The 27,178-nt window shown below is 35.1% G+C and overlaps 1 protein-coding gene across 3 annotated transcripts in view; it reads right to left on the bottom strand.

Moving 5' to 3' along the window:
- Window positions 1-27,178, bottom strand: part of CC2D2B (coiled-coil and C2 domain containing 2B) — an 88,640-nt gene that overhangs the window by 21,741 nt on the left and 39,721 nt on the right. For 2 of the 3 annotated variants that reach the window (XM_054581284.1, XM_054581285.1), the window contains exons 1-3: window positions 6,478-6,542; window positions 2,723-2,821; window positions 22-219 (exon numbers count right to left, since the gene is read on the bottom strand). In XM_054581284.1, coding sequence (XP_054437259.1) covers window positions 22-219; window positions 2,723-2,821; window positions 6,478-6,498 — 318 coding nt within the window. In that variant the 5' untranslated portion in view covers window positions 6,499-6,542. Of the gene's footprint in view, window positions 1-21; window positions 220-384; window positions 568-2,722; window positions 2,822-6,477; window positions 6,575-10,779; window positions 10,890-11,673; window positions 11,771-13,025; window positions 13,197-14,250; window positions 14,343-15,404; window positions 15,498-23,546; window positions 23,751-27,178 lie in introns of those variants that run through there. The other variant, XM_054581283.1, reaches the window with a different exon arrangement.

Below are 27,178 nucleotides of genomic sequence, written 5' to 3'. Positions count from 1 at the left end.
ACTAAAATAAATATAACTTACAAGTGTTGCATTGGAATCATGAAGAAATATATCCAGGAGTTGTTGAGGTGGATTTAATGCTTTGATATATCTTGTTACTAAGATTTGTTTCCCCTCATCATTAAAAACAGTAGTTATGATTCTTCGGTTGGGAAACACTGCTTTACAATTTTTTTTAAAAACATGTGCTCTGTCCAAAACATCTATTTGATCTGAAAACTAAAATCAAATTTGAAATATTTCAACATTGTTCCACATTGTCCCCACAGGAAAATATCAAAAACTAATTTTTTTTGCCAGCTTCTAAATTATTGTTATTAGTTTCTAAAATACTTTGGTAGTTCTTTAGTAGTATGTATAAAAATAATTCAATGTAAAACATACCTTGTCTAGCTCTGGATTACAGGTGACATATGATATTTGAGGTTCAATGGTAGCAAAAATATTTAAAAAGGTACATTCTTTTAAATTCTGCCCATTATAATCTTCTTTAGGAGACATGTAAGTCTTACTCCAAGTATACCCAAGCAAAATGGGTGGGATATTTACTTGGAATGTTCCATTAATCTGAAAGAATATATCAACACAATCAATTCTGCACAATGAAGACAAACATCAGCCAAATACAGTGTAGCCCAGCTCAGTCTTCTCCACTAGAGGAAACAGGCTTGCATGGGCACATGCTGGTTCTACTAACGTGTACTTGCACAGGATGCTCAGGTTCTCCACGGTGACCTGTTCACAGGTGCCCTTGACACCCTGGGTCTCTGTCCAGTATGTACTGTGCGAAGAGGGCAGGAGTGAGGAAGGGATAAAATGAGGAAGTTACTGTACGACAGTGATAAAAACTCTAAAAAAGTCTAATTTGGGCTCAGAGAACATGCTAAAAGACAATGTTACAATTTTTCATTGGGTCTATAAAGAGAAAAAACTGCAGTAGCAGGAAGGACAACCCATAAGTCCACAGGAGGAAGGATCCTGGGTGTGTATGTGTGTGCTTGTGTGTATAGATAGGGAGAAGATAATTTACAATCATAATTAATAATCATAGCTAGTAGTTATTGAGCACTAAGTATGTGCAAGGCACCATGCCAAGCACTTGATATAGATCACATCATTCAGTGAGGTAGATACTGTTCTTCTCTCCATTTTTGTAGATAAGAAAACTGAGGCTCAGAGAATTTTAAGTCACTTGGACAAGATCACAACACAATTGATTAGTAGTGGAGCCAGTATTATGATCCAGGTTTGTCTACCTTTGAAGCTCACATTCTGATCTATTTCTCTATACTAGAGTCTTGCTGAGACTGAGAAATGTCTGCAGGGATTTACAAATGCAGGAACCCCTGTTCCTTTCAACAACTTAAACCTCTGTTGCTCTTTATTTGCAGCACTTATATTTGCAACAAGCTCCCTCATGACATCCTGTGATTGCATGTTATGCAGACATTTCTACTCTCCTCCCTTATATCCATTCTCTTCTCCTTTCTCACCAACAGTTTTAGGTGGCAACATGACAGCTATGTAGTGGTTAAGTCACATCAATAAAATATGAGAAGTTGGCCGGAATTTTCTGGTGAAGTGCCTGTTTTTCTGATACAGGCACTGCCACGTCGTATTTCACCCTGACTCCTGTCTGCAACATGAATATGAGGCTGGAGGTGCAGTGAACAATTTGCAATTATGAAGATGAAAGCCACATAAAAACGACACTGGAATGGAAACACAAAAGTAGCTTGGATTCTTGGAGATATTCTTGAGCTGATGCACTGGCAACTAGACTTCTTTTTAGGTGAAATAAATAGACCCCCTACCTTAGCCACTGTTAGGGTTTCTATAGCATACAACAAAATGAATTATTCACTAACACACACATACATCCTTCTGAGTCAAATACCCTTGTTTGCTTAACAAACTCATCTCTAGGACTTGATTCCAAAGTTATCTCCTCTGTAAATACTTCCGTAATCTTTCATTCGCCTCCTCGTTCCCCTCTTACCCACCCAACCCCTCTGAACAACCTCTTTCTTCCCCCTCCAAACCAGGAAGAGTAAGGTATTCCCTATAGTATCATTGTACCCATCTCGTGCCCCTATCAAAGCACTATCAGGTTGTACTGAAATGTGAGATTCCCTCTATAGGCAGTGAACTCCACTGAGGTAGAAAATTCATTTCTAAATATTCTATGTCTGACATAATTCTGTAAGTAGCAGAGCTCAAAATCTAGGCTGGAGTTTTTATATTTTGTTAGTCACGTAGGCATGTTCTTGTTACATAACCCAACACCAGAGCCCTCTGGGAGTATAACAGATACAAGTATTAATCATGAGTCTCACCATTAATGATAAACAATGCTGAAGAGCTGAAGCTCCTGAAACTCATGCTTACAAAGCAACATTGTTAACAAGAACATTTGTGAATCTGGTCCTATAAAAAGCTATATGCACATATAAATGTTGCTAAAAGATGTAAGGCTAGCTGTGTCAGTCTTTATCAATATGCACTTTAAAGTTTTAAGAAATAGATTTATGGGTGTCTTCTGTTCCAGAGACAGCTAAAACCTTCAAATATTCCAACACCCCAATGGCTCTCAAATAAAAGATCACTTTAATGGACCTAACAACCTGCCAATCACAAAATCTAATTCAGAGACATCAGTAAATGTTTCTATTGTTCAGAGGTAAAAACTTTGAATAATCAGCAAAGAATTATTTTCTATTACCTCAGATTGTTGAAGAAGAGCAGAGAAAGGGAAGACAATGGATCCAAGCCAGTTCTTTCTTATATTTGAATGACCACTGTAGTTCCTGAAACAGCGATCCTGTTAAATAATTTTTCTATTATTTACTTTATATCATGTGATGAATAATTTCACAAACTTATAGGTAAGTATAAAAGATCATTCTCTTTTAAAAAGAAATCAAAAGGTAAATATAAAAGATATTTTTCTCACTTTTTAATTTCTTTAAAACATATTTGACTATTTAAAGCAAAATAATGACCAGCTGTGGAGTTTATGACATATGTATGGTTATTTACATTTTTAATGTAATACTTTTACTATAGTAGATATGCTCAGTGCAGCAAACTTTGAAAATACACTAAAGGATACACTAAAGAATGTAGGAAAAGGCTTTAGCTGGGGCACTGGGAAACCATGTTGACCAGCGTGGTGCTCTTCCTTTCCCATCCACCATCTGTGGCGGAACTGCCCTCATGATGCAGATTTTCATGAGAACCTTTAGGCAAAAGGCCACAACCCTTAAGGCTGGACACTTGGATACAGGGGGTTGACCAAAAAGTTCATTTGTTTTTTCTGTAAGATGACTTCAGTAGAGCTTAGTTGTCTTTAACTTCATTCGAAACAACAACTTTGTTAGATTGTATTATGTATATGCAGCTCCCCAAAATGTCAGAAATCAGCTGACAGTCTTATGGGAGCTCCCTATGGGTAACTAACTGCATTTCTCTGGTTGCTTTTAAGATTCTCTTTTTATCTTTAACCTTGGGGTTTTAATTAGGATGTGTCTTGGTGTGGGCCTCTTTGGGTTCATTTTGTTTGGGACTCTCTGCACTTCCCAGACTTATATGTCTATTTCCTTCATCAAGTTAGGGACATTTTCTGTCACTATTTTTTCAAATAAGTTTTCAATTTCTTGCTCTTCCTCTTCTCCTTCTGGTACCTCCATGATGCAAATGTTGCTACACTTGAAGTTGTCCCAAAGGCTCCTTACACTATCCTCATTTTTTGGTTTATTTTTGTTTTGTTTTGTTTTTTGCTGTTCTGATTGGGTGCTTTTTGCTTTCTTATATTCCACATTGCTGATTTGATTCTTAGCTTCATCTACTCTATTGTTGATTCCCTGTAAACAATTCTTTATTTCAGTTAGTGTATCCTTCATTTCTTACTGGCCCTTTTTTTATACTATTGAGGTTTTCCCTAAGTTCACTGAGCATCCTTATGTAACAGTAGGGAACTGTAGCAGTGGAGAATTGTAACACACACCACCATTCTTTTGACATAATTTCTGTAAATGCTGACTCAAACTAATATGTAGCTTTTAGATAAACAGCATGTTTGTATAAGAATCCTAGGAAGTAACTTCAAAAGGCACAGGCTTCAACCTTCAGTCATCACAGCTCATGAAGCCAGGATGGTGTAAAGCCAGGGTGATATAAAGCCAGGATGACTAAACCAAGACACCACATATTGGACCATTGCCTGCCTTATCAGAATGGGCTGTGCTTGCCTTCACGTAGAGAACTTTTCAACCCCCTCCTGTGATTTCCTTGTTCTGCTTCCCCTTTGCCTCCTTATAAAAATCTGTGCCAGCACTGAGATGTTGAAATGGGCTTTAAGACATCAGTCCCCCAGCCATCAGTCCAGATGGCTGGCATCTGAATAAACCACTTTCCTTTACATCAGCACTTTTCTCTTGAGCATTGGCTTTCTGTTGTTACTGAATAAAATCTATATGCTTTAGGTATCTAACTTATGTGTGACAATATTGGCATAATATTTAGAAAAAGGAAAGGCCTGGATTATATTCTTGCCCTCCTCTCATGGACTGGGTTATAAGGTAATTATGGACCAAAAAATTTCATTTTCTTTATTATTTCCTTTCTTCTACTCATTTTGGGCTTTGTTCTTTTTTTAGTTCCTTTAAGTGTAAAGTTAAATTGTTTATTTGAGATTTTTCTTGTTTCTTGAGATAGGACCTTAATGCTATGGATTTCCCTCCTAGGACTGCTTTCACTGTGTCCCACAGATTTGGGGCTGTTGGTGTTTTGTGTTTTGGGTCATTTTCATTTGTTTCAAGGTATCTTTTGATTTCTTCATTGATTTTGTTGTTAACCCATTCATTGTCTGGTAACATGTTATTTAGCCTCCATGTCTTTGTGTGTTTCACAGTTTTTTTTAGTGACTTATTTCTAGTTTCATACCACTGTGGTCAGAAAAGATGCTTGAGAAGATTTCAATATTCTTAAATTTACTGAAACTTATTTTGTGTCCTAACATGTGGTCTAGCCTAGAAAATATTCTTTGTGCACTTGCAAAGAAAGTATATTCTGCGGCTTTGGGAAAAAAGGCTATGAAGATATCAATTAAATCGATCTTATCTAGTGTGTCATTTAAAGCTGCTGTTTTCTTGTTGATTTTCTGTGTGGAAGATCTATTCATTGGTGTCAATGGGGTGTTAAAATCTCCTATTAAGACTGTATTGCTGTCATCTCTCTTTTTATGTCCATCAAGATTGGCTTTACTTATTTAGGTGCTCCTGTGTTGGGTGCAGAAATGATTATTAGGGTTATATCTTCTTGTTGGATTGCTCCCTTTATCATTATGTAGTGTCCTTCTTTGTATTTTACTATAGCCTTTGTTTTAAAGTCTATTTTGTCTTATATAAATATTACTATCCCAGCTTTTAAAAAATTTGTGTAAAATGTCTTTTTCCATCTTTTTACTTTTAGTCTATGTGTACCTTTTATTCTGATGTGGGTCTGTCATAGGTAGCATATACAGAGTTTTTTTTCTTACCCATTCTGCTGCCCTATGTATTTTGATTGGAACATTTAAGCCATTTACATTTGAAGTGATTATTGATAGGTATATATTTATTGCCATTTTTATTCTTTTAACTCTATTCCTTTCTTCTGTCCCTCCACCTGCCTCCCCCTTTCTTTTTCTTCAAAAAGATTTTTTTTAACATTTCTTGTAATACTTGTAACGAACTCCTTTAGCTTTTTCTTGTTTGGTCAAATAGATCATTGAGATAATTCACTTATAAGACCAAGGTTTGTAAGGCATTCTTTTGTATTTTCTAAGCTCTACTCTTTAGATAGTCCAAAAAACTATATTCAGTTTAACTCTTTGAAGAATAGCCATTACCAAATTATTGTTTAATATTTTACCCTCAGACTTTATTGAGAGTTGATAGAAAATGTTTTATGACTACGCCTGTAGCTTCTGGATTGGAAAACATTGCCTTTATGTTTCTCTTAAGTTTTTATAGACTGCTCATTCCTGAACCATACTTCAAGGCCTAGTTCAGCTTCTCGGAGGCTGATCCCCAATCCCTCCATGTAGAATTAATTGCTCCTTCAATGTCATTTGGTCTTTTCTGTAGAAGAGGTGTATTTTCTTTGATCAGACAGTAGAAATATATAATTCATTTTTGCTTATCTTTCTTTCTTGGCTACCAAGCAGCTCACATTTTAATGTAATGTTCAATTGCAGAAAACTACTTCTCCTAATTCTTGGTATATTTACCTCTCTTCCTATTATATACGGTTTATGATCTCTGTTATTTTTGAACTGACTTGTTACATGTAGAAATTTATTTAAGCTGCCCCAAATCCTTTTTAGAAAATGTTAGAAATAGATATTTCACCTAAAAGCAAATTTAAAAATATGTTACTAGACTTCATTCAATCTGAACTTAAAATTATTTCAATATTATAATTATTGTACTTTACCTCATGTTTTTCAATAACCATTTCATCAAAAATGTTGATATATATATTATCTCTTATTTTAGATAAACTTGAGAAGCTATAATCATGTCCTGGTGAGCTGTAAATAAAAAATATATTTAAATGCTTAATTTATTTTATAAGAGTATTATTTGTAAAAGACTATAAAAATCACCTGTCTTCTTTTCTGTTATAATGTGTAAGCTAAGAAAAAACTATGTACTTTGAAGAAAACTGCTATCTTTTATGAAAGCCACTATGTGCTTTGTAATTTATCTTATTTCTTAAAATTACTTGCACAAAGAATAAAAATGTTTAAATATCGAACAGAAAGACTTTCTACTACCGGCAACCACTGCAAACAAATTATCTGTAGTACAGTGCATTAAGATGTTCCAACTATCTTAAATTCTGCTAGTTTATGCTAGCTAGTTCACACATATATAGTTAAACTGCTCTTTTGCTTTCAGCTAAGAGCTTATTCCCTTTCCCATGCTTATATTCTCCAACCAGAAGCTGCAAAGTCGAGTTCATTTAATTTTGCAAGCAGTGTGCTGGTGGCTTACTTGATTAGATACATTTTTGGAGGTAACTAAAAGAGTAGTGTAGTATATCACAAGCAGAGAACTTTCACTCTCAGCTCCAGTTTATGCATTGGACCTCAATCTAATTCCTAACAGCTCAGAGAAGGTAAATAACTTACTCAAGCTAATGCCACCAGCAAGTGATAGAGCCCTAATCTTAACCTAATTTTGACTGCCTCTAAAGGCCAGGCTCTTTTCACTATACCAACTGCCACTGACATTATTTGTTGAAGCTTGTTGCTTAAGAAAGCAGCTACTATTCAAAGAATCTCCAGTAGCTAGTATAATTTTCTGAGGCCTACAGACATAGTAACAGCTGAAAAAATGTTGAACTTAGAGAATAATTTTAAAGTGGAAGTTTCCTTATACTTTTAAGTGATATGCTGACTTCCCTACCTCACTCCATCAAGAATTCCCTTTCATGCTGCAATGTCTAAGACAGGAGAGGGAGGCAATGTGTATTTACTACATTATGCTAGCAGGAGAGATGATTACTGCAATCCTCAAGACATTTTTGAGTATGTCAAGTTAGTATATCTTTCAAAGCACTCAAGTCTTATATTATCTTGCATTTTGTATTCTACTCAAACTTTCTTTAAATTTCACAATTTCTTTTCCAAAATAGAGCTTACAAAGTTAATTACTATTTATTTATTATTACTATCTACCCCATTTGTACATTTTTTTTTCATTAAAATGTCATGTGGAAAAGGGAATAGACCTCTTGTATCTGAGGCAAAGGAAAGCTGCCTCTTGTAGCTGAACAGTTTTATGTTAACTGAACCCTTTGATCCACCTGGTTGTAGTCGAAACATGTTCTTGGCTGATTTCATTGCTATAATTTCAAGAGTGCAAATACTCTACAGACTCTTTCTCTTTAAGTCACTTATAAATTATTTATCTTATTGACTAGTTTATGTTATCCTAAGTCCATTAATTTACTATAATATATTTTTTCCAACTCTAATGTCTTTAATAAAATACCAAATATTTCCACACATATAACCACATTTTATACCCTTTTAACCACAAACTTTTTAACCACATACACTTTTATATACTAATTACTTAATTTAATATTATACAATATAATATAATTGATTTCCCTTTCAATCAATACTCCTATTCATATACAAAGAGTAAAAAAAAAAAAATGGTCAAGTAGGTAGGTATCAGAGAAGAAGGCAAAACAAGAAATACAAGTTCCAGATAGGCAACCAAATAACAAGGATATCTGTTTAAAAACTCTGGCCAAACACTCTGAAAATATCATTGAGCCTGTGTTGAATCTGGAAGAATAGACTTGATTTCTGCTAATAGCAAAAGTGTCCATAGCATCTAAGCTGGTAAAATTCCAAGGAATACCGGTCTATTTCTTTTCCCCAAGCTGAAATAATGGCATCAACAAGATCCTTCTCTTCTTGCAAATCCTGGTTAGGGTACAGAGGTTTTCACTTTATGGAGTGGTGGCTGGGATGTGATTATTCATATAGTACAAACAATTTCCTTCAGTGGGATAGATAGGGGGATTCTGTCAAAGCTCTTTAGCAAGGAAGGCCTGGGGAAAGCTCTGGTGGTTGGTGAGTCTGTGTTCCTACAGCTTGCATTTGAGCCTTCAAAGTTGTTTGTTTGTTTGGAAAGTGACTGAATGACTATAGTGTTTTCTAGTTAGAGCCTCTCAGGACCTCATTTGTATAATCTTCTAGGAAATAGAGTGGCTGGAAATTGAAAGGAACAGACAGATTGTTTCCTCCTGAGAATCAGGACCCACTCACAAAGAGCCAAAGTCAAGAACACAAATGCTGGAGGGAAAAGCAATGGTAGAAGCCCAAATTCCAGAAGACCAGTAGGCTGGCATTCAAAAGAACCAGGAGAAATTCGGGAGTTAAAGTCAGAGTGATGTCATCATAGATCCATGAAACTAGTCAGGAACCACATGATCTACAGAAAATATTTGGAAGAGAAGAGGTAAAGGGCATCAGGAAAAAAGAGAGGACTTTGATAATGGATAGGGTTGATAGTCCCTTATATACCCTTTATCCCAGTGAAAGCTAAAGATATATAAGGAAAGACAACTGAAAATTGCTAATCAAGTTTAGAGAAAAATTTTAAGCTTTGTATCTCAAATTTGTCTTTATCAGTGTACTTTAGTTCTAATAACAAAAACCTACTTATACAGCCTATTTATATTGATATAGCATCAAATATGAATCTTGAGAAAGAAGATCAAAGCTGAAGACATCAGTTTCTGATTTCCAACTATTTCACAAAGCTATAGTAATCAAAACAGTATCATATTGGCATCAAGCCAGACATAAAGACCAGCAATATAGAATAGACAGCGCAGATAGAAATCCCTGCATCTACATCAGGTCAACTTATCTTTGACAAGGTTGCCAGAAATACATAATGAGGAAAGGATAGCGTCTTCAACAAATGATGTCAGTAAAACTACTTACATGCGAAAGAATCAAACTGGATCCTTATCTTACACCATTCACAAAAATCAACTCAAAATGAATGAAAGACTTAAAATGTAAGACCTATTATTGTAAAAACCCTAGAAGGAAACAAAATGGAAAACCTTCATGACATTGTTTGTGGCAATGATTTCATGGATATAACACCAAAGCATGGGCCACAAAAGCAAAAGTAAACAAGTGAAGCTACATTAAACTTTAAACCTTCTGCACAGAAAAGAAAACAATCAAAAGTGTGAAAAGGCAACTTACAGCATGGAAGAAAATGTTTGTAAACCATATATATTGTAAGGGATTAATTTCCAAAATATATAAGGAGCTCATACAACCCAACAGTAAAAAAGCAAATAATCTGATTTTAAAATGTGCCAAAATCTGAATAGCTATTTTCTAGAGAAGACATAAAAATGCTAACAGACATAGGAAAAAACACTCAGTAATTACTAACTAATAATAAAATGCTCACTAATCATCAGGGAAATGGAAATAAAAAGTACAATGAGATATCACCTCACACCTATTAGGATGGCTATTATCCAAAAAGCAAAAGGTAAGTGCTGGTAAAGATGTGGAAAATTGAAACCTTTGCGCACATTGTTGGTGGAAATGTAAAATGGTGCAGCTGATATGGAAACTATGGAAGTTTCTCAGGAAATTAAAAATAAAACTATCATGCGATCCAGCAATCCCACTTCTGAGTACCCAAAAGAATTGAACCAGGGTTTCAAAAAGGTGTTAGCAAATCCTACGTTCACTGTAGCACTATTCACAATAGTCAAGATATGGAGACATGCTAATGTCTGTTGATAGGTGATGGATAAGGAAAATGAGGTATATACATACAGTGAGACACAATTCACCATGAAAAAGAAGGAAATTCTGCAGTATGGGACATTGATGAATCTTGAGGACATCCATGCTAAGTGAAATGAACCAGTCACAGAAAGACCAATACTTCATGATTCCACTTATATAAGGCATCTAAAATAATTAAAATAATAGAATCAAAGAGTGGCTGAGGGTGGGATGGGTTGAGGAATGGGAAGTTACTAATTAAGAAGCATAAAGTTTCAAGCAAGCAAGATGAATAAGCTCTAGAGATCTGCTGTACAACTTGGTACCTACTGTCAATAATATACTGTACATTTAAAATATATTAAGAGGGCAGAAATTAATTACAAGATAACTCAAAATAATTTTGTTTTTTTTAAGAAGCTGAGGAGAAAAGGACTCCAACTTACATAAAATCTACTTGAATTTCCTCATTCCAGCATGGATGAGATCCACATGCAGTACTGGTTTGGTATGAAGTGTGCTGAAAGGAAACTTCCACAAAAGGGTGTACAGTATCCTGAAACACACAATAAACACTGACTAGATTTTTGTAATATTTTACATAGTTGATAAAAGATAGAGGGCTAGGAAATTACTTGGTTACTGATTGACAACTGGATGGCTTACTCTTTCTAGTTTTTCAAACAACCATTACTTGTTCATTCATTTAGTAACCACTTTATTGGCCCTATTCAATAATGAAACTTTCCCTTATGAGTTTTATAGTCTATTAGGGGAAAATAAACAAGTAAACAAATAATTGCACTGAAATGCGAGAAATTTAATAGAAGTTCCAGGAACAACAGTTACTCAGGAGAGGGAATGATTAATTTTCTGGGGGTGAAGTTCATAAGGAGAGCTTCATAGAGAAAACATTGCCCAAGCTTGAGTTTAGAAACATTAGCCAGTAATGTGGTCAGTAAATGGAGCTGTGTGGAGGCTACTGCAGACAAAGGAAAGGGTACATCATAGGCTTTCTAGAACAAGCACTAGTATACCTACGTAATACTGCTGTTGGGTAGAAAGAGACATAATGTGGCTGACTGGTACGTAAGGGCCAGATCATTACAGATTTTTATAGGCATTCTAAGATGCTTGTACTTTATTTCACAGACCCTGAGAACAGGGAAGCAGGGAATGAAATGGTTAAGAGTTACATTTTATAAACAGCACCTTCATTGTGTTATGAAAAGAAAACTGGAAGCCCAACAGATTAAAGATGGAGAGACAAATTAGGAGCCAGTTGCAACTCAGGGTAAACATAATCAAAACTGCACTTTATAAAAGTGTTAAATATTTACCTCAGTTAAGATCTCATCTGAGGCTACTGATTTGACTGTTTCTTTACGTCTGAGGCGAGATGTGGATGATATCAAATAAGTAGGCACATCCAAGGCTCTTCAGGAAAAACAACAGAAATATGCATTTGTATTAGTTTATTAGTTTTGTTTGGCGTGGCAGATTTTTGCCTCTGCTTATGGATGTATATAATCCAGTTACTCTGGATTTTACAAAGTTTGCTTTGGATTTTTATATTGCAGGTGGTTAGAGCTAAACATTCGATAATCGCTGCTCTGGAAGAGTGGCTCCTAAATGCTGAAATATGGATTGGATTCAGTCTATGATAAAGTTTTCCTGAGAAGAAGGAGAAAACTAAGGCAAATGATCCTTTGAGATGATGTCCTTCCCATTTCACAACATTCTTTTTTTATTTTTACAAATTGACGATTACAGAAAATGGTGATTTTATGATGTCATTTCACAAGCAGCCTTTGAAATGTGCATTTGTTTTGAGAATATCAATTCTATTAAATAAATAAGGTTGGATATAAACATAAGAAAAACATTTAAAAGGTTTTAACTATGGATTAGTAGTAAGCAAAATACTTGTTTTTCATATGCAGAATTCAAAGGATATGGTAAACATAAGATAAATGAGCAGAGCACATATGTGTTAAACAGAGAGGTATATAATTAATATTCCTGAGGTACCTGGGCACTAAATAGACATTTGTGAACCATATACAAGACTGAACTTATGTTACCAGAGACACTTGATATTCAGGAGACACTAAATATGCATGAGTATTTAATATTCATGGTGCCTTCATGTGCTATCACTCAACCATGATACCCATTCTGGCTCCACATATCCTCTGCACAAGAAACACAATAAAACCCCTGAGTGCCTGCAGAAGAGATGGGTAAGATCTGACTTCTGCAGAAGTCATCTAAAATGAAAAGTTTAAAACAGAACCTACTCTCTCCAGTGTTTTAGTTCCAATACTGAGAGGGGCCAGTGGCAGAGAATAGTGCAGGTGGCAACAGTGGTGTCAGAAGTTTTCATAATAGGGACTAGGGATTTGATATAGTGCCAAAAAATATACATGTTAAAGTTACTTTGGGCATCTCAAACTTCTGAAAACTGTTAATACATGGCAATTACAGTAAGTTTATCCAAATGATAAACTTATCATTTGGATTTGGATTTGGTAAATGATAGTAAGACTATCCAAATGAAGATTTCAACTTTAATTCAGTTTCTATATATGGAACATTAATAAATTGTGAAAATATAGAAATTGGACAGCATGGAAATTGACATTTAAGACAGATCTTTGTTAACTCTAAAAATTGATGCATATTGCCTTACCTGTTAACTGTTATTTTCCTGCAAGGAATATTATAAGCCCTCAGGATTCTGACAAGAATCTTAATATCTCCATCACAGATGGTCTGTGCTGCCACTTTTTTCCTTTCTTTCCTCTGAGGCTTTAACTTTCTTCGTCGTTCAACAAGCTTACAAACTGCATGTGTCAACTGACTGAAGAGTAAAAGTGATCAGTCACATATATACAAGATAACTTAGTTTTAAAAGATATCAATTTTTCACATTAATTATTGTAAATGAGGCCATTATTTTGCGCCGCATTCTCTCCATTGTGGAGGGGAGACAGGTGTTCTAAACAGCAGGAGGGAATCATTTTCTGAGCATAGAAGGGATGCTCTGCTCCCTTTCCTGTTAAGAGGGAATGCGATTGCTCTGTGCCCTTTTGGTACATGGCCCAACCAGAGACAAGGGTATGAAAAGGTAATTCATTGGAACATAATATTCTTTAGACTATTACATATTTTCTGAGACTCATTCTCTTAAAAATGATTAGAAACTCGACTTCTCTACATGAATTTGAAATAGGAGTTAGTTACACATGCTGCCAACCCTGGTAACATAAATTATAGCTCTACGGTCACACCCATTTTTCCCAAAGACTGAAAATAAAACACAATAGATTTCAGCAGCCTAAACCAATTCAAACCTTGCTGATACCACACACCTGTAATTGGCCCCAGTGCAGCTTTCCAGGAGCACCCCTACTCCTGTTCCTACCCCTAAGTTTCACAGATGGAACAGTATGAGAATTGAGTTACGCCAGCCACCGCTTCCCCAGCTGCTTCTGGTGGATCACCGTGCCCTCCCAGGGTGGAGGATTCCCAGTTTTGAAAGGGTTAAATTACAAGATTAGTGTGTGGGGCCACTGGCAATAGCTTTCCAGCTAGCAGTCTCAGGACAGGAAAATCTTAGGGCAAAACTAGTTTGATACCAAAATTTTTCTTTTCTTTCTCGACCTAAAAACTACCAATAAGAAGAGTGCTAAGAATTAAAATACTATACATACAATTGAAAATACTATCATATTGATATGTCAAAAATGCAATATTAAAATGATAAATTTATTTTAAGTCACTATATTTCACTTCATTTTTTGTAACTGCATCTTTTGACATGTAACTTAATATATAGAGAACTTATTAGAGAATTTTAAAGGTAGTAGCTTAAAGCTTTATATTTCATACTTCATAATAATTTTAGTACATACCTTGCAGATACAATTTCTTCATAATCGGCCACAATATCTGATAAGTTAAATTTACTAACTTTGACAATTCTTTTCATTATCAACTTCCTAATCTACAAAAAAATTTAGAATTTAGAAAATGCACAGTTTATATTTTAATATCAAATATTTACAATGCTATTGGTGCCACTGTTTTTCACCTCTAATTTTGGCAAGCAATGAATGGAGAGCGGGATTAGATAAGTGAAAATATGGTTCTGTTTGCTTCCATTACTAAAATCTTTTTTTATTCTTATCTGAGAACATGCTTATTGATTTTTTAGAGAGGGGAAAGGGAAGAAGAGAGAGAGGGAGAGAAACATCAATCAGTGGCCTCTGGCATGCACACATCTGGAACTGCAACCTAGGTATGTGCCCTGATAAGAAACTGAACCTGTGAAGTTCTGGTTTACAGGACATGCCCCAACCAACTGAGCCACACTGGCCAAGGTTAAAACCATTCTGAAGTCTCACATTAATGTCGCTCCAAAGCAAGGGTTTTTATTCCTACTTTTTTGTCCTCCCATGTCCCTTTCACGTCATCTTAAATTCTGTTCTTATGTCTTTTTACACCTAACTCACAGTACATTAGGACAGAGCCAGTCTTCACCAAAGGCTGTGAATGCATTCCTCTAACAGCCACTTGTAATGGACATGAATCTTGATAAACAAACTCAGAGAAATGTGATCACATTTCTGTATTTCCTTTAAGTCAATCCTATTCCAACTTCAAACATCCCTTCATCCCCTGAATTGCTGTGGTCTACTACATTATTAATAAAAGTAAGGATTCTGGCAAAATGCTGGCATATTTCTCAAAGTGAACTTCTAGGGCCAAAGAGAGTGCGAAAGTCATTAATGTTTGTGTTTAAACAGGACACATTGGGATGGGCACTAATGATGAATTTGCTGTCTTATCAACAATGTAGACCAACAATGTACATTTACAGATGGTAAGCAGCTAATTCTGAAAACAGATCAACAGAAGAGAAAACCCCTCAGTGAAGAGAAAGAAGTGATGAGTAAGTACATTTTCCTGTCTTACTCTCTGGGAAGACTATAGTACCATAATATCCAGGAGATCAGTTTTCACAAAAGTAAATGCAAACATAATGGTAATATTATTTTGTTGTTACCTTTTTCAGAAAATTGACAGAATTAATCCTTTGTGCAGTAATAGAATTCACATCTGAAAAGGACATATCCTTCTCTATCTGACTTTCACATTCCTAAACAGAGAGATAAGTTAGTTTCATCTCTTGAATGTAACAGAGTTACATATGACATGCTGCAATAAAATGTTAACTATTTATTTCACTTTATGTGTAGGAGATATTGGCAATATTTTGGAACTGACAGAAAAAAAAACATTTCTTTCAAATTCTCCCACTGAAAATTAGCTAAAAACAGCTTATGGTTACATTTTGTTTGCTTCTAGGATGAGGTCCTTCCATCTTTTAAAACAGAATAATGATTGAGAAATATTTGTGATTGAGAAAATCATGAGAAAAAGTGAAGATAATTGAGAAATATTCTTCATGTATGCATTTATCTGGCAGTCACTAACAACAAAACAAATGGGTAATAGTATAATGTCAAGAGTGGACTTTGGAGGCCAAAATCCTGGGTTCAGTAACTGTGTGCTTTGAGAGAAAGCTGAATAATCGCTGCAGATGTTTCCTCTTTGGTGGTGGTGGTGGTGGTAGTAGTAGTAGTAGTAGTAGTAGTAGTAGTAGTAGTAGTAGTAGTAGTAATACTACCACCCATGCCACAGGATTGTTGTGAGACTTAACTGAAACAATTTATCTGTAAAATGAACAGCGCATAGTAAGTAGCCAATATGCGTTGATTATAAGTACCTTTAATTTTACATCTCGCTGTTGGTATGAGTGTATTTGTCAGGATGCTTCATCTACATAAGTTAAAATAAATTTGCATCTGTTAATCTACATTTGTGAGATACATCCCTAATGCAAATGGAGATCATTTTATATTATAGGTATCATTAAAACTACGCAAAAATGATGAAGTAGATACTTTAAAACTAAGTCATGTTATAACAAACACTATTATCAGAGTCAATTTATTTTGTTCTTCTAATTATCCACAAGAAATCTTGAAATTAATTTTGTTGGCAAGTAATGAGTTTTACTTAATATTATATTAACATTTCATATTGCTTTATTTTTTAAGTATTGATATTAACTTATAGTACTTAAATATTATGGATATTAATTTTTTGTTATGTGTGTTGAAAATATCTTTTCCTAATCTGTGGGTTTTAATTTTAATATTATCAAATTATTTATTTTTTTCTTCATAATGTACACTTTTAATTAAATTTACTGAGGTGACATTAGTTAATAAGATTAGATAGGTTTCCAGTGTTCATTTCTATGATACATGATCTGTATATTGCATTGTGTGTCCACCACCCAATGTCAAATCATCTTCTGTCACCTTTACCTTTACTACCTTTTACCCCCCTTCCCTCTGGTAACTACAATACTGTTGTCTGTGTCTGAATTTTGATTTTATGTCCCATAGATGAGTGAAATCATATGGTTCTTGGTTTTTTCTGCCTTATTTCACATATTATAATATTCTCAAGATCCATCCATGTTGTAACAAATGGTAGTATTTCAGCTTTTCTTATGGCTGAGTAGTATTCCATTGTATACATGTACCACATCTTCATCAATCAGTCATCTATCAAAGGATACTTTAGTTGTTTCCATGTTTGACCACTGTGAATAATGCTGCAATGAACATAGGAGTGCATATACGAAGTATGTCCGGAAAAAGCCCAGCCATTGTTAATATGATGAGAATGGTTTGTACGACATTGATATAAGCTGGAAGCCAAGGAGAGGGTGCTGAAATGCACGTGTGTGAACAATGACGACTTCACTGTACTAGTCAGTGGGGGCAATAGACACTGTTGAGTGAGCATGTGTGCTGTGTGGTCGTCATATTCAAAATGACTGAGTGAGTAGAGCAATGAATCTGCATCAAATTTTGCATTAAGCTGGAACATTCCTCTATGGGAACTATTCAGATTATTCAAAAGGTCACAGTTACGGGCAACTGGTGATTGGTGGCTTCATCACGACAATGTGCCTGCTCATGCATCAGGTTTTGTGCAGAGATATTTGGCAAAACATCAAATCACCCAGGTGGCTCAGCCTCCCATAGCCCAGATTTGGCACCCTGCGACTTCTGGCTTTTCCCAAAACTAAAATCTCCTTTGAAAGGGAAGAGATTTCAGACCTTTGATGAGATTCAGGAAACTACAACAGGACAGCTGATGGCAATTAGAACTGTGTGAAGTCCCAAGGTGCTTGCTTTGAGTAGGACTGAGGTGTCATTGTTTTATGTACAATGTTTCTTGTATCTTCTTGAATAAATGTCTCTATTTTTCATATTAAATGGCTGGATACCTTCTGGACAGACCTCATATCTTTGGGAATAAATGTTTTCAAAATTTTCAGGTAGATACCCAGAAGAAGGTTTGCTGAATCATATAATAACTACATTCTTAATTTTTTGAAGAACCTCCATACTGTTTTCCATAGTGGCTATTTCAGTTTACATCCCCACCAGCAGTGAATAAGGGTTCATTTTTCTCCACGACCTTTGTAACACTTGTTATTATTTCTCTTGTTGATAATAGCCATTCTAACAGGTATGAAGTGGTATTTCATTGTAGTTTTTAATTGAATTTATTGGGGTGACATTGGTTAATAAAATTATATGGGTTTCAGGTACACAATTCTACAATACACCATCTGTATATTGTACTGTGTGTTTCATAGTAGTTTTGATTTGCATTTCCCTAATTACTAGTGAAGCTGAACATCTTTTCATATATCTGCTGGCCATTTGTATGGCTTCTTGAGAGAGGTGTCTGTTCCGGTCCTCTGCTCATTTTTAAATTCTATTGTCTGGGAGTTTTTTGGTGTTGAGTGTAGTCAATTATTTTTATATTTTGGATTTAACCCCTTGTCAGAGCTGTTGTTTGCAAATATCTTCTCCCATTCAGTTGGTTGCCTTTTTGTTTTGTTGGCAGTTTCTTTTGCTGTGCAGAAGCTTTTTAGTTTGATGTAGTCCCATTCATATATTTTTGCCTTCACTTTCCTTGCCTTTGGTGTCAAATTCATAAAATCTCTAAGATCAAGGTCCCTACATTTAGTACCTATGTTTTCTTCTATATAATTTACTGTTTCATATCATGTATTTAGGTCTTGAATTCATTTTGAATTAATTTTCACATGGGGACAAACTGTAGTCTACTATCATTATTTTGCATGTGGTTTTCCAATTTTCCCAGCACTATTTATTGAAGAGGTTTCCTTTTCTCCATTGTTATGTTTTTGGCTCCTTTGTCAAATTGTTTGCCCATATATATGTGGTTTTATTTCTGGGCTTTCAATTCTGTTCCATTGGTCTCTATTGTGTGTTTTTTTCTGCCAATATCATGCTGTTTTGGTTATTGTTGCTGTGTAGTATAATTTATTTATTTATCTTGTTGTTCAACTACAATTGTCTCCATTTTCCTGCCACTACTTTCCACTGCCCCACCCACCCCCACCTCCCACCCTCAATCCTCCCCGCTTTTGGCATTGTTCAGGCATCCTTTGTAATTGTTCCTTGACACACTTCCCATTCTTCCCCCACCCCCACTACCCGCCTGCCGCCTCCCTTCTGGTTAATGTCAGTTTGTTCTTTATTTCAATGTCTCTGGTTATGTCTTTGCTTGTTTGTTTTGTTGCTTTGGTTCCACTTATAGGTGAGATCATATGGTATTTGTCTGTCACTTCCTGGCTTATTTCACTTAGCATAATGCTCTCCAGATCCATCCATGCTGTTGAGAAGGGTAGAAGCTCCTTCTTTCTTTCTGCTGCATAGTGTAATTTAATGTCAGGTAGTGTTTTACCTCCAGCATTTTTTTCCCCTGAGGGTTGCTTTGGTTACTTGGGGTCTTTTGTGATTCCATACAAATATGATGATTTTTCATTCTATTTCTTTTAAAAATGTCATTGGGATTTTAATGGAGATTGCATTAAAGCTGTATATTGCTTTGGGTAATGCGGGCATTTTAACTATGTTGGTTCTTTCAATCCATAAACACAAATTGAATATTTTTCCATTTCATGTGTCTTTTTCAGTATCTTTTAATAGCTTTGTAGTTTTCATTATATAGGTCTTTCACATTCTCTGTTTATTCCTAGGTATTTTATTCTTTTTTTTAATTGTTCAAATACATTTGTTTCCATTTTCCTGCCACCACTTTCTCCTGCCCCACCAACTCCTACCTCCCACCCTCCTCAAGGTATTTTATTCTTTTTGTTGCAATTCCAAAAGGAATTATTTTTTCATTTCTTTTTCTGAAATTTTATTGTTAGTATATAGAAATGCAGTGGATTTTTGTACATTAATTTTTGTATCCTGCAACTTTACTAGATTTGTTTATTGTTTCTAATAGATTTTTGGTGGAGTTTTTGGGTTTTTCTATATAAAGAATCATGCCATCTCCAAAGAATGACACGTTTGCTTCTTGATTCCCATTTTGGATACTCTTTCTTTCTTTCTCTTGCCCGACTGTTCTGGATAGGACTTCCAGTATGATGTTGAATAAGAGCAGTGAGAGTGGACATCCTTTTCTTGTTCCTGATTTTAAAGGAAAAGCTTTCAGTTTTCACCATTGAGTATGATAATTTGCTAAGGGTTTGTCATATATGGCCCTTATTATGTTGAGGTACTTTCTTTTTATACCTATTTTAATCATAAATGGATTTTGTGCCTTATTGAATGCTTTTTCTGCATCTATTAATATGATCATAGGATTTTTATCCTTGATTTTATTAATGTAGTGTCTTACATTGATCTATTTGCATATGTTGAACTATCCTTGTGCCTCTGGAATGAACCCCACTTGATAGTGATTCATTATTTTTTAATGTATCATTGTATTCAACTTGTCAGTATTTTGTTTAGAATTTTTGCATCTGTATTCATCAGTGATATTGGTCTTCAGATTTTTTTGTATGCATGTTATCCTTTCCAGGTTTTGGTATCAGAGTTATGTTGGCCTCATAAAATGTGTTAGTAAGTATTGCCTCTTCTTCAGTTTTTTTTGGAAGAGCTTGAGATGGATAGGTATCAAATCTTGTTTGAATGTTTGGCACAATTCACTAATGAATCCATCTGGTCCTGGACTTTTATTTTTTTGGGAGGCTTTTGATGGTTGTTTCAATGTCCTTACTGTTGATCTATTTAGATTTTTCAGTTCTTCATGATTTGGTTCAGGAAGGTTACACATTCCTAGGAACTTATCCATTTTTTCTAGGTTATTGAATTTTGTGGCATATAGTCTTTCATAGTATTCTAGTATGATCCTTTGCATTTCTGTGATTTCTGTGGATACTATTTGCTTGGAGAATCATTTTCCACCCTTTCACTTTGAGTCTATCTTTTTCTTTGCAGCTAGATGTGTCTCCTGAAGGAACCATATGGTTGAATTTTGATTTTTGATCCAATGCTACTCTGTCCCTTTTTATTGGTGAGTTCAGTCCATTTGCATTTAAGGTAATTATTGATGTATGAATATTTCCTATAGACATTTTATCTTTTGTTTTCTGGTAGTCCTGTGCCTTCATCTGTTGTTTTCTTTTGTGTTTCTGTCTCCTGTTTTTGTTTGGTGGTATTCCATACTTTTTCCTGTTTCCTCTTTTTAAGTTATGTGTCTCCATTTTGTGTATGTGTGTGTGTGTGTGTGTGTGTGTGTGTATGTTGTTACCATTAAGCTTATGAAAAAGAAAGTTTCATACACAGAGTAGTCCTTTTTCTTTGGAATGTGTTTGATCTCTGCCCTCCTTTGGTAGGGAAACCTGGCTGCCTCTTTTGTTGCTTTGCCCTCCTTGCATTGGAAATGAGCAAACCTCTACAGAATCTCCCCTGTGCTTCCATCAACCATGGGATTAGTTGCAGAGCGAGCCATTTGCTCAGGAAAAAAGTGTCTCTGTGGCATAAGTTCTCAGGTTTGCAGATAATGTCCTCTGTAATCTGACATGAAGGGCTAGGGGAGGCAAGCTCTAGGAGGGTTATGAGAGGTGGACAGGCTCTGTGGCTTTTTCTGGAAGGCCAACTGCTAGGCAACTGTGGCCACACTTCTGTGCTTTGTCCATGCCCAGGTCACTGGGCTCAGTTGCAGCTCATACTGACCACTCCTGTAGGAATGCCCACTGAGTCTTTTTGCTCCTCCTGGCTGATAGGAGCAAACCACAACTTCATTTCTCCCCTCTCTGGGCCAAGCCCCACAGTAAGCTCTGGGCTGCAGGGCTGTGTCTGTGGCTCCTTTGAGGTCTTCTCCCTTCTCACCTCCCTGGTTTACTCCCACTTTCCCACCTTTAGATGTTTCAATATGCAGATCTCTCAGATGTGTTTGTGCGTTGAGCAGGGAGTCCTTTTTTTGAATTATAGCTGTTCAAATTGTTAAAAGTTCAAGGGAAGAGACCAAGGGGATCTTTCATGTCATCACTCCTCTGATATCACTCTATAATTTATACACTTTGTATCATTTAAGAATACTTTTCTACCCCAGATTAAGATAACCCTTTAAAGTTTTGCTTTTCACATGTAAATTTCATTACACATGATATTTATTGCTCTTCTGAGGTCTGAATCTAATTTTATTTCTTTCTGCATGGATAACCAGTTATGCTAGAATCACTTCAAGAATAGTCCTTTCTTTTCCAGCTGATTTATGATGATATCTTTTTCAAATACATAGTTCTAACATATGTATAAAAAGTCTGTTTGAAGCCCTCTGTTCTATTTCACTAGTTTGGAATTGCCTTTCTACATTTACAGGTTAATTTGGGGAGAACTGACATCTTACAATGTTGAGTCTTCCTATTAGTGAACATTTATTTAAATTCTTTACATTGTTTAAAATGTTTTATAATTAAGTTCTTGCACATGTTTTTAAAATATATTCCTGGTGTCCTGGTGCCATGTCATTGTTACGGAAATATTAATTTGCATTCCCCCTGTCACCTCTGAGCCACACCAAAACTATTTGTCATACAAGTCATTTGGTTCAGATCATCAATGTCTCCTACTACAAATTGAGTTTTAAAATGTAATGAGTCCTGTATAGTTTTTTTATGTCTCCTCTGAATAGGGGTATATGAGTTAAAGCTAAAGGATGACTGTGTGGTAATAGAAACAACAAGCACAAATGTACACTGTATTTTAAAATGACTTTTACTATTTTAAATATTAAGTGACTTACTGCAATTTCCCTTCAGTCCAGAATAAAGTGAAAACAAATATCGGTTTATCAGTTTTTTCTTATCAGTTGATAATATTTCTCCAAAGTTAAATAACCTATTATAACCTTTTTTTGCATAAGGCATTCACTTTTTCTGAATCATAAGGTATATAAACCATAATATCTTTTGTGAGAATTTGGTATCTTTATCTAAGTTGGCTGAGATCACCCTACAGTGGTAATTCTAAGGCACAGGCATTTTCTTCAGAGAAGAAACTCTAATTCTTTCCTTCTTGAACCATCTCTTCACAAGCTCAAGTACTATAATTACTACAATTGGTTATTTCTATAGGAATTAGCTCTTACAATCCACTATTTTAAGACTAGTGATGTAGCAGTGAATGTTCAACAACCAGTTCTCTGGAAGTGGGAGAGGAAGCTCCAGTTTGTAGCATTTGTTGATATATAGTGTAAAAATTCCCCTAGCAACAAATTTAAAGCAATGAGCATGAAGTCATTGAAGGAGGAATTGGAAAGAGAGGTTCATATTAGGCTCTCATGGCTGGTGATGGCAGGCTCCAGCACACCATTTCCACACAGCATCAGACCAATTTTTCTCCGCCCATCCCCCGCACATTTTAAAAATCTCTGAAATTGAGGTGTGCTTCAAAATCAATGTGTAAATTCAATGTGATACTGTTTATCTCCCTTATCTCCAAAAGCTTCTTTTAAATTAGTGATATATTTTACAATAGCAAAAATATAGTATTTATATACATTTAGAATTTAGGGTAGGGAATAGATTGTTTGGACAACAACTAAGTTATAAAGGCAAGCAAGGACTTTCTGGAATTGGGGGATCTGTACATTTTTAATGCGTTAAGAAAGGGGGGAGGTCTGGAGGTCTGTCTACTGGTTATCAGTTAAGAAAAGAAATTAAGGCAGATTTAAAGCAGCAAAATATTAATATCATATAAGTCACACTGGAATAGAAAGCAAGTACCTGGAAGACTGAATCTGGAATCTCTCTGTCATAAAGGGGTATTTGCTGCAAAGGAAAAACATCTAATTGACCTGAATTTCTAAGTTGCAATAGCTGGAAACGTTTACTCTTTTTCATTTCCTCTTCAGAAACGAAGTTAAATTCATCTTGCAACTGTTGAAGACGAAAATACTTTGGAATATCCTTCCCTTTATGTTTCATGCACTGCATAAATAATATTACATAAAACATAAATAATGTAAAGTTTTAACTTAATATATTAATTTTTTAAAATTCAAAAATTATTTCAAAACACATTTTAAGGTATAAAAATGTTGAGTCACTATATTGTACATTTGAAACTAATATTTTATATCAACTATAAATAAATTAAAAAATTAAAAAATGGAGAAAGGAAAGCCTCTTTAATAAATTTTGTTAGGAAAATTGGAAAGCCATATGCAAAATAATGAAACTAGACTACTATCTGACACCATACACAAAGATTAACTCAAAATGGATTAAAGACTTGAATATAGGACCTGAAACAATAAATGCATAGAAGAAAACATAGGTACTAAACTTATAAACCATGGTATCAGAGGGGTTTTGTGAACTTTGCCTCAGAGGTAAGGGAATTAAAAGCACACACACAAAAAAAAAAAGAAAAAAAAGAATAAAACTCATCAAACTAAAAAGTTTCTGCGCAGCAAAAGAAACCATCAACAAAACAAAAAAGCAACCAACTGAATGGAAGAAGATATTTGCCAATAATACCTCTGATAATAGGGTAATATCCAAAATATATAAAGAATTCATACAACTCAACAACAACAAAAACAAGTAGAATAAAAAAATGGGCAGAGGGCCTGAACAGGCACTTTTCCCAAGAAGACATACAGATGCCCAACAGATATATGAAAAAATGCTCAACTTCACTAGCCACAAGGGAAATCAAAACCACAATGAGATACCACCTCACACCCATTAGAATGGTTATTAACAGTAAGACAAGAAATAACAAGTGTTAGAGAGGATGTAGAGAAAAGGAAACCCTCATGCACTGCTAGAGGGAATGTAAATTGGTGCAGTTTCTAAGGGAAACAGTATGGACGTTCTACAAAAAATTAAGAATACAACTACTATATGACCCAGCAATTCCTCCTCTTCTACATATCTACCCCCCAAAACTGAAAACGCTTATTCATAAAGATATATGTACCCCTACGTTCATGGCAGCATCATCCACAATAGGCAAGGCATGGAAACAACCTAAGTGTCTTTCAATAGATGATTGGATGAAGAAGTGGTACATATATACAGTGAATACTACTCAGCCATTAAAAATGATGAAATATTGTCATTTGTGACAACATGTTTGAATCTTGAGAGTATCATGCTAAGTGAAATAAGTCAGGTGAAAAATGACAAGAACCATACGATTTCACTCATATGTGGGATATAAAACAGAAAGCAATAAATGAAAAAGCAAAAAAACAAAACAAAAAAACCCCTCATAAACACAAATGATGGTATGGTGGTTACCAGAGGGGAAGGGGAATGAATGGAGGATGAAGGGATGGGTAAAGGGGTTCAAATACATGGTGACAGAAGGAGACTAGACTTTGGGTGGTGAGCACATAATGCAATATACAGATGATGTATTATAAAACTGTATATCTGAAACTTATATAAAGTTAAACAAATGTTACCACAATAAATTCAATTTTTAAAAAATTTTTAAAAAGCAAACAATGTTTTGTTCCTTCAACTGTGATATGTAAGAATTTGCAGATAAACATGAAATAGAACTATTACATTTGTAATTGAGATAGAATCAGAAAAAAATGATAGACTCCAATGTACCTGGCTTCTGAACCTTTCCCTAGTCATGACTTATATAGAAAATGAAAATATTTGTATTTCTAATAAAAAACATGAATAATAAAATAGCAATCAGTACCTACCTATCAACAATTACTTTAAATGCAAGTGGATTAAATACTCCAATCAAAAGACATACAGTGGCTGAATATAAAACAAAACAAGGCCCTTACATATGCTGCCTACAAGAGACTCACTTCAGATTGAAAGACACACACAGACTGAAAGTAAAGGAATGAAAAAAAGAGGTGGGGGTGGTTGGGGCATGGGAAAGTGGTGGCTGGAAAATGGAGATAAATGTATTTGAACAATAACAAAAAATTTTCATTAAAATGGAAAAAAAAATCTTGGGAAGCAATACTTATGCCAGACAAAATAGACTTTAAAACAAAGGCAATACCAACAGACAAAGAAGGATCCAGCAATCCTACTTTAGGGTATTTATCCAAAGAAACCAAAACTATATCAAAAAGATACACACATCCATAAGTTTACTGCCACATTACTTACAACAACCAAGAAATGGAAGTAACCTAAGTGTCCATCAATAAATAAATGGATAAAGAAGTGGTACATATATACAATGGAATATGATTCAGCCATAAAATAGAATGAAGTCTTGCCATCTGCAACATGGATGGACATAGAGGGTATTGTGCTGAGTAAAATAAGTCAGACAGAAAGACAAATGCCAGATGATTTCACTTATATATGGAATCTAAAAAACACAATAAATGAACAAGCAGAACAGAAACAGACTCATAGATACAGAGAAAATTTTTGTGGTTGCTAGAGAGGAGGGAGGTTGGGGGATGGATGAAAAGGTTAAGGAATGTAGAAGTACAAACTGATAGTTAAAAAATAGTCATGGGATATAAAGTACAGCATAGGGAATATAGTTAATAATATTGTGACTTGGAGGAGAAAGCAGAGGATCAGAAGGGATGGTAGAAGGAGGACAAAGACAGAAGAACAATGCTTAAAAGAGCAGACCAAAATGATATACTACCTGGATCACATATGTTCCACTTTGGAGACCTCTGACCTAAAATCTTCACACATATGCCCCAAAAGATATATATGATAATATTCATTGTTGCAACTACTTTTATAATAAAAAAATGGAAGCAATCTAAATGTCCATTGAGAAGACAGAGCTGTAGGTAAGAGGATGCTTTGCCTCCTCACAGAACTACAGAAAAAATTACAACTAGACTACAAAACAAATATCACCCAGAACCATTAGAAAATCTAGCTGTATGGAAGTCTGACAACCAAGGATGTAAAGAGGCCACATCCATCCAGACGGGTCTGCTCTTATACAGCAGGCCATGCTACTAAGACAGGAAGTCAAAGCAGCTCTACCTAATACACAGAAACAAACACAGGGAGGCTGCCAAATTGAGGAGACAAAGAAATATGGCCCAGCTGAAAGAACAGAACAAAACTCCAGTAAAAGAGTTAAATGAAATGGAGATAAGCAACCTTTCAGATGCAGAGTTCAAAACATTGGTTATTAAGATGCTCAAAGAACTCAATGAGTATAGCAACAGCATAAAAAAGATCCAGGCAGAAATGAAACTCACATTAAGTGACAAAAAGAAAAATCTACAGGGAACCAATAGTGGAGAGGATGAAGCTGAGATTCAAATCAATAATTTGGAACATAAGGAAGAAAGAAGCATTCAGTCAGAATGGCAAGGGAAAAAAAAAGAACTAAAAAAAAAAATGAGGATACAATAAGAAGCCTCTGGGACATCTCCAAATAT

Source organism: Pteronotus mesoamericanus, unplaced genomic scaffold (assembly GCF_021234165.1).
Source record: "Pteronotus mesoamericanus isolate MK-2021 breed Mesoamerican mustached bat unplaced genomic scaffold, CSHL_Meso_final contig_657, whole genome shotgun sequence".
Taxonomy (NCBI): Eukaryota; Metazoa; Chordata; class Mammalia; order Chiroptera; family Mormoopidae; genus Pteronotus; species Pteronotus mesoamericanus.
Note: the sequence above shows the minus strand (reverse complement) of the source record. Positions and strands in the feature narration are given on the sequence as shown.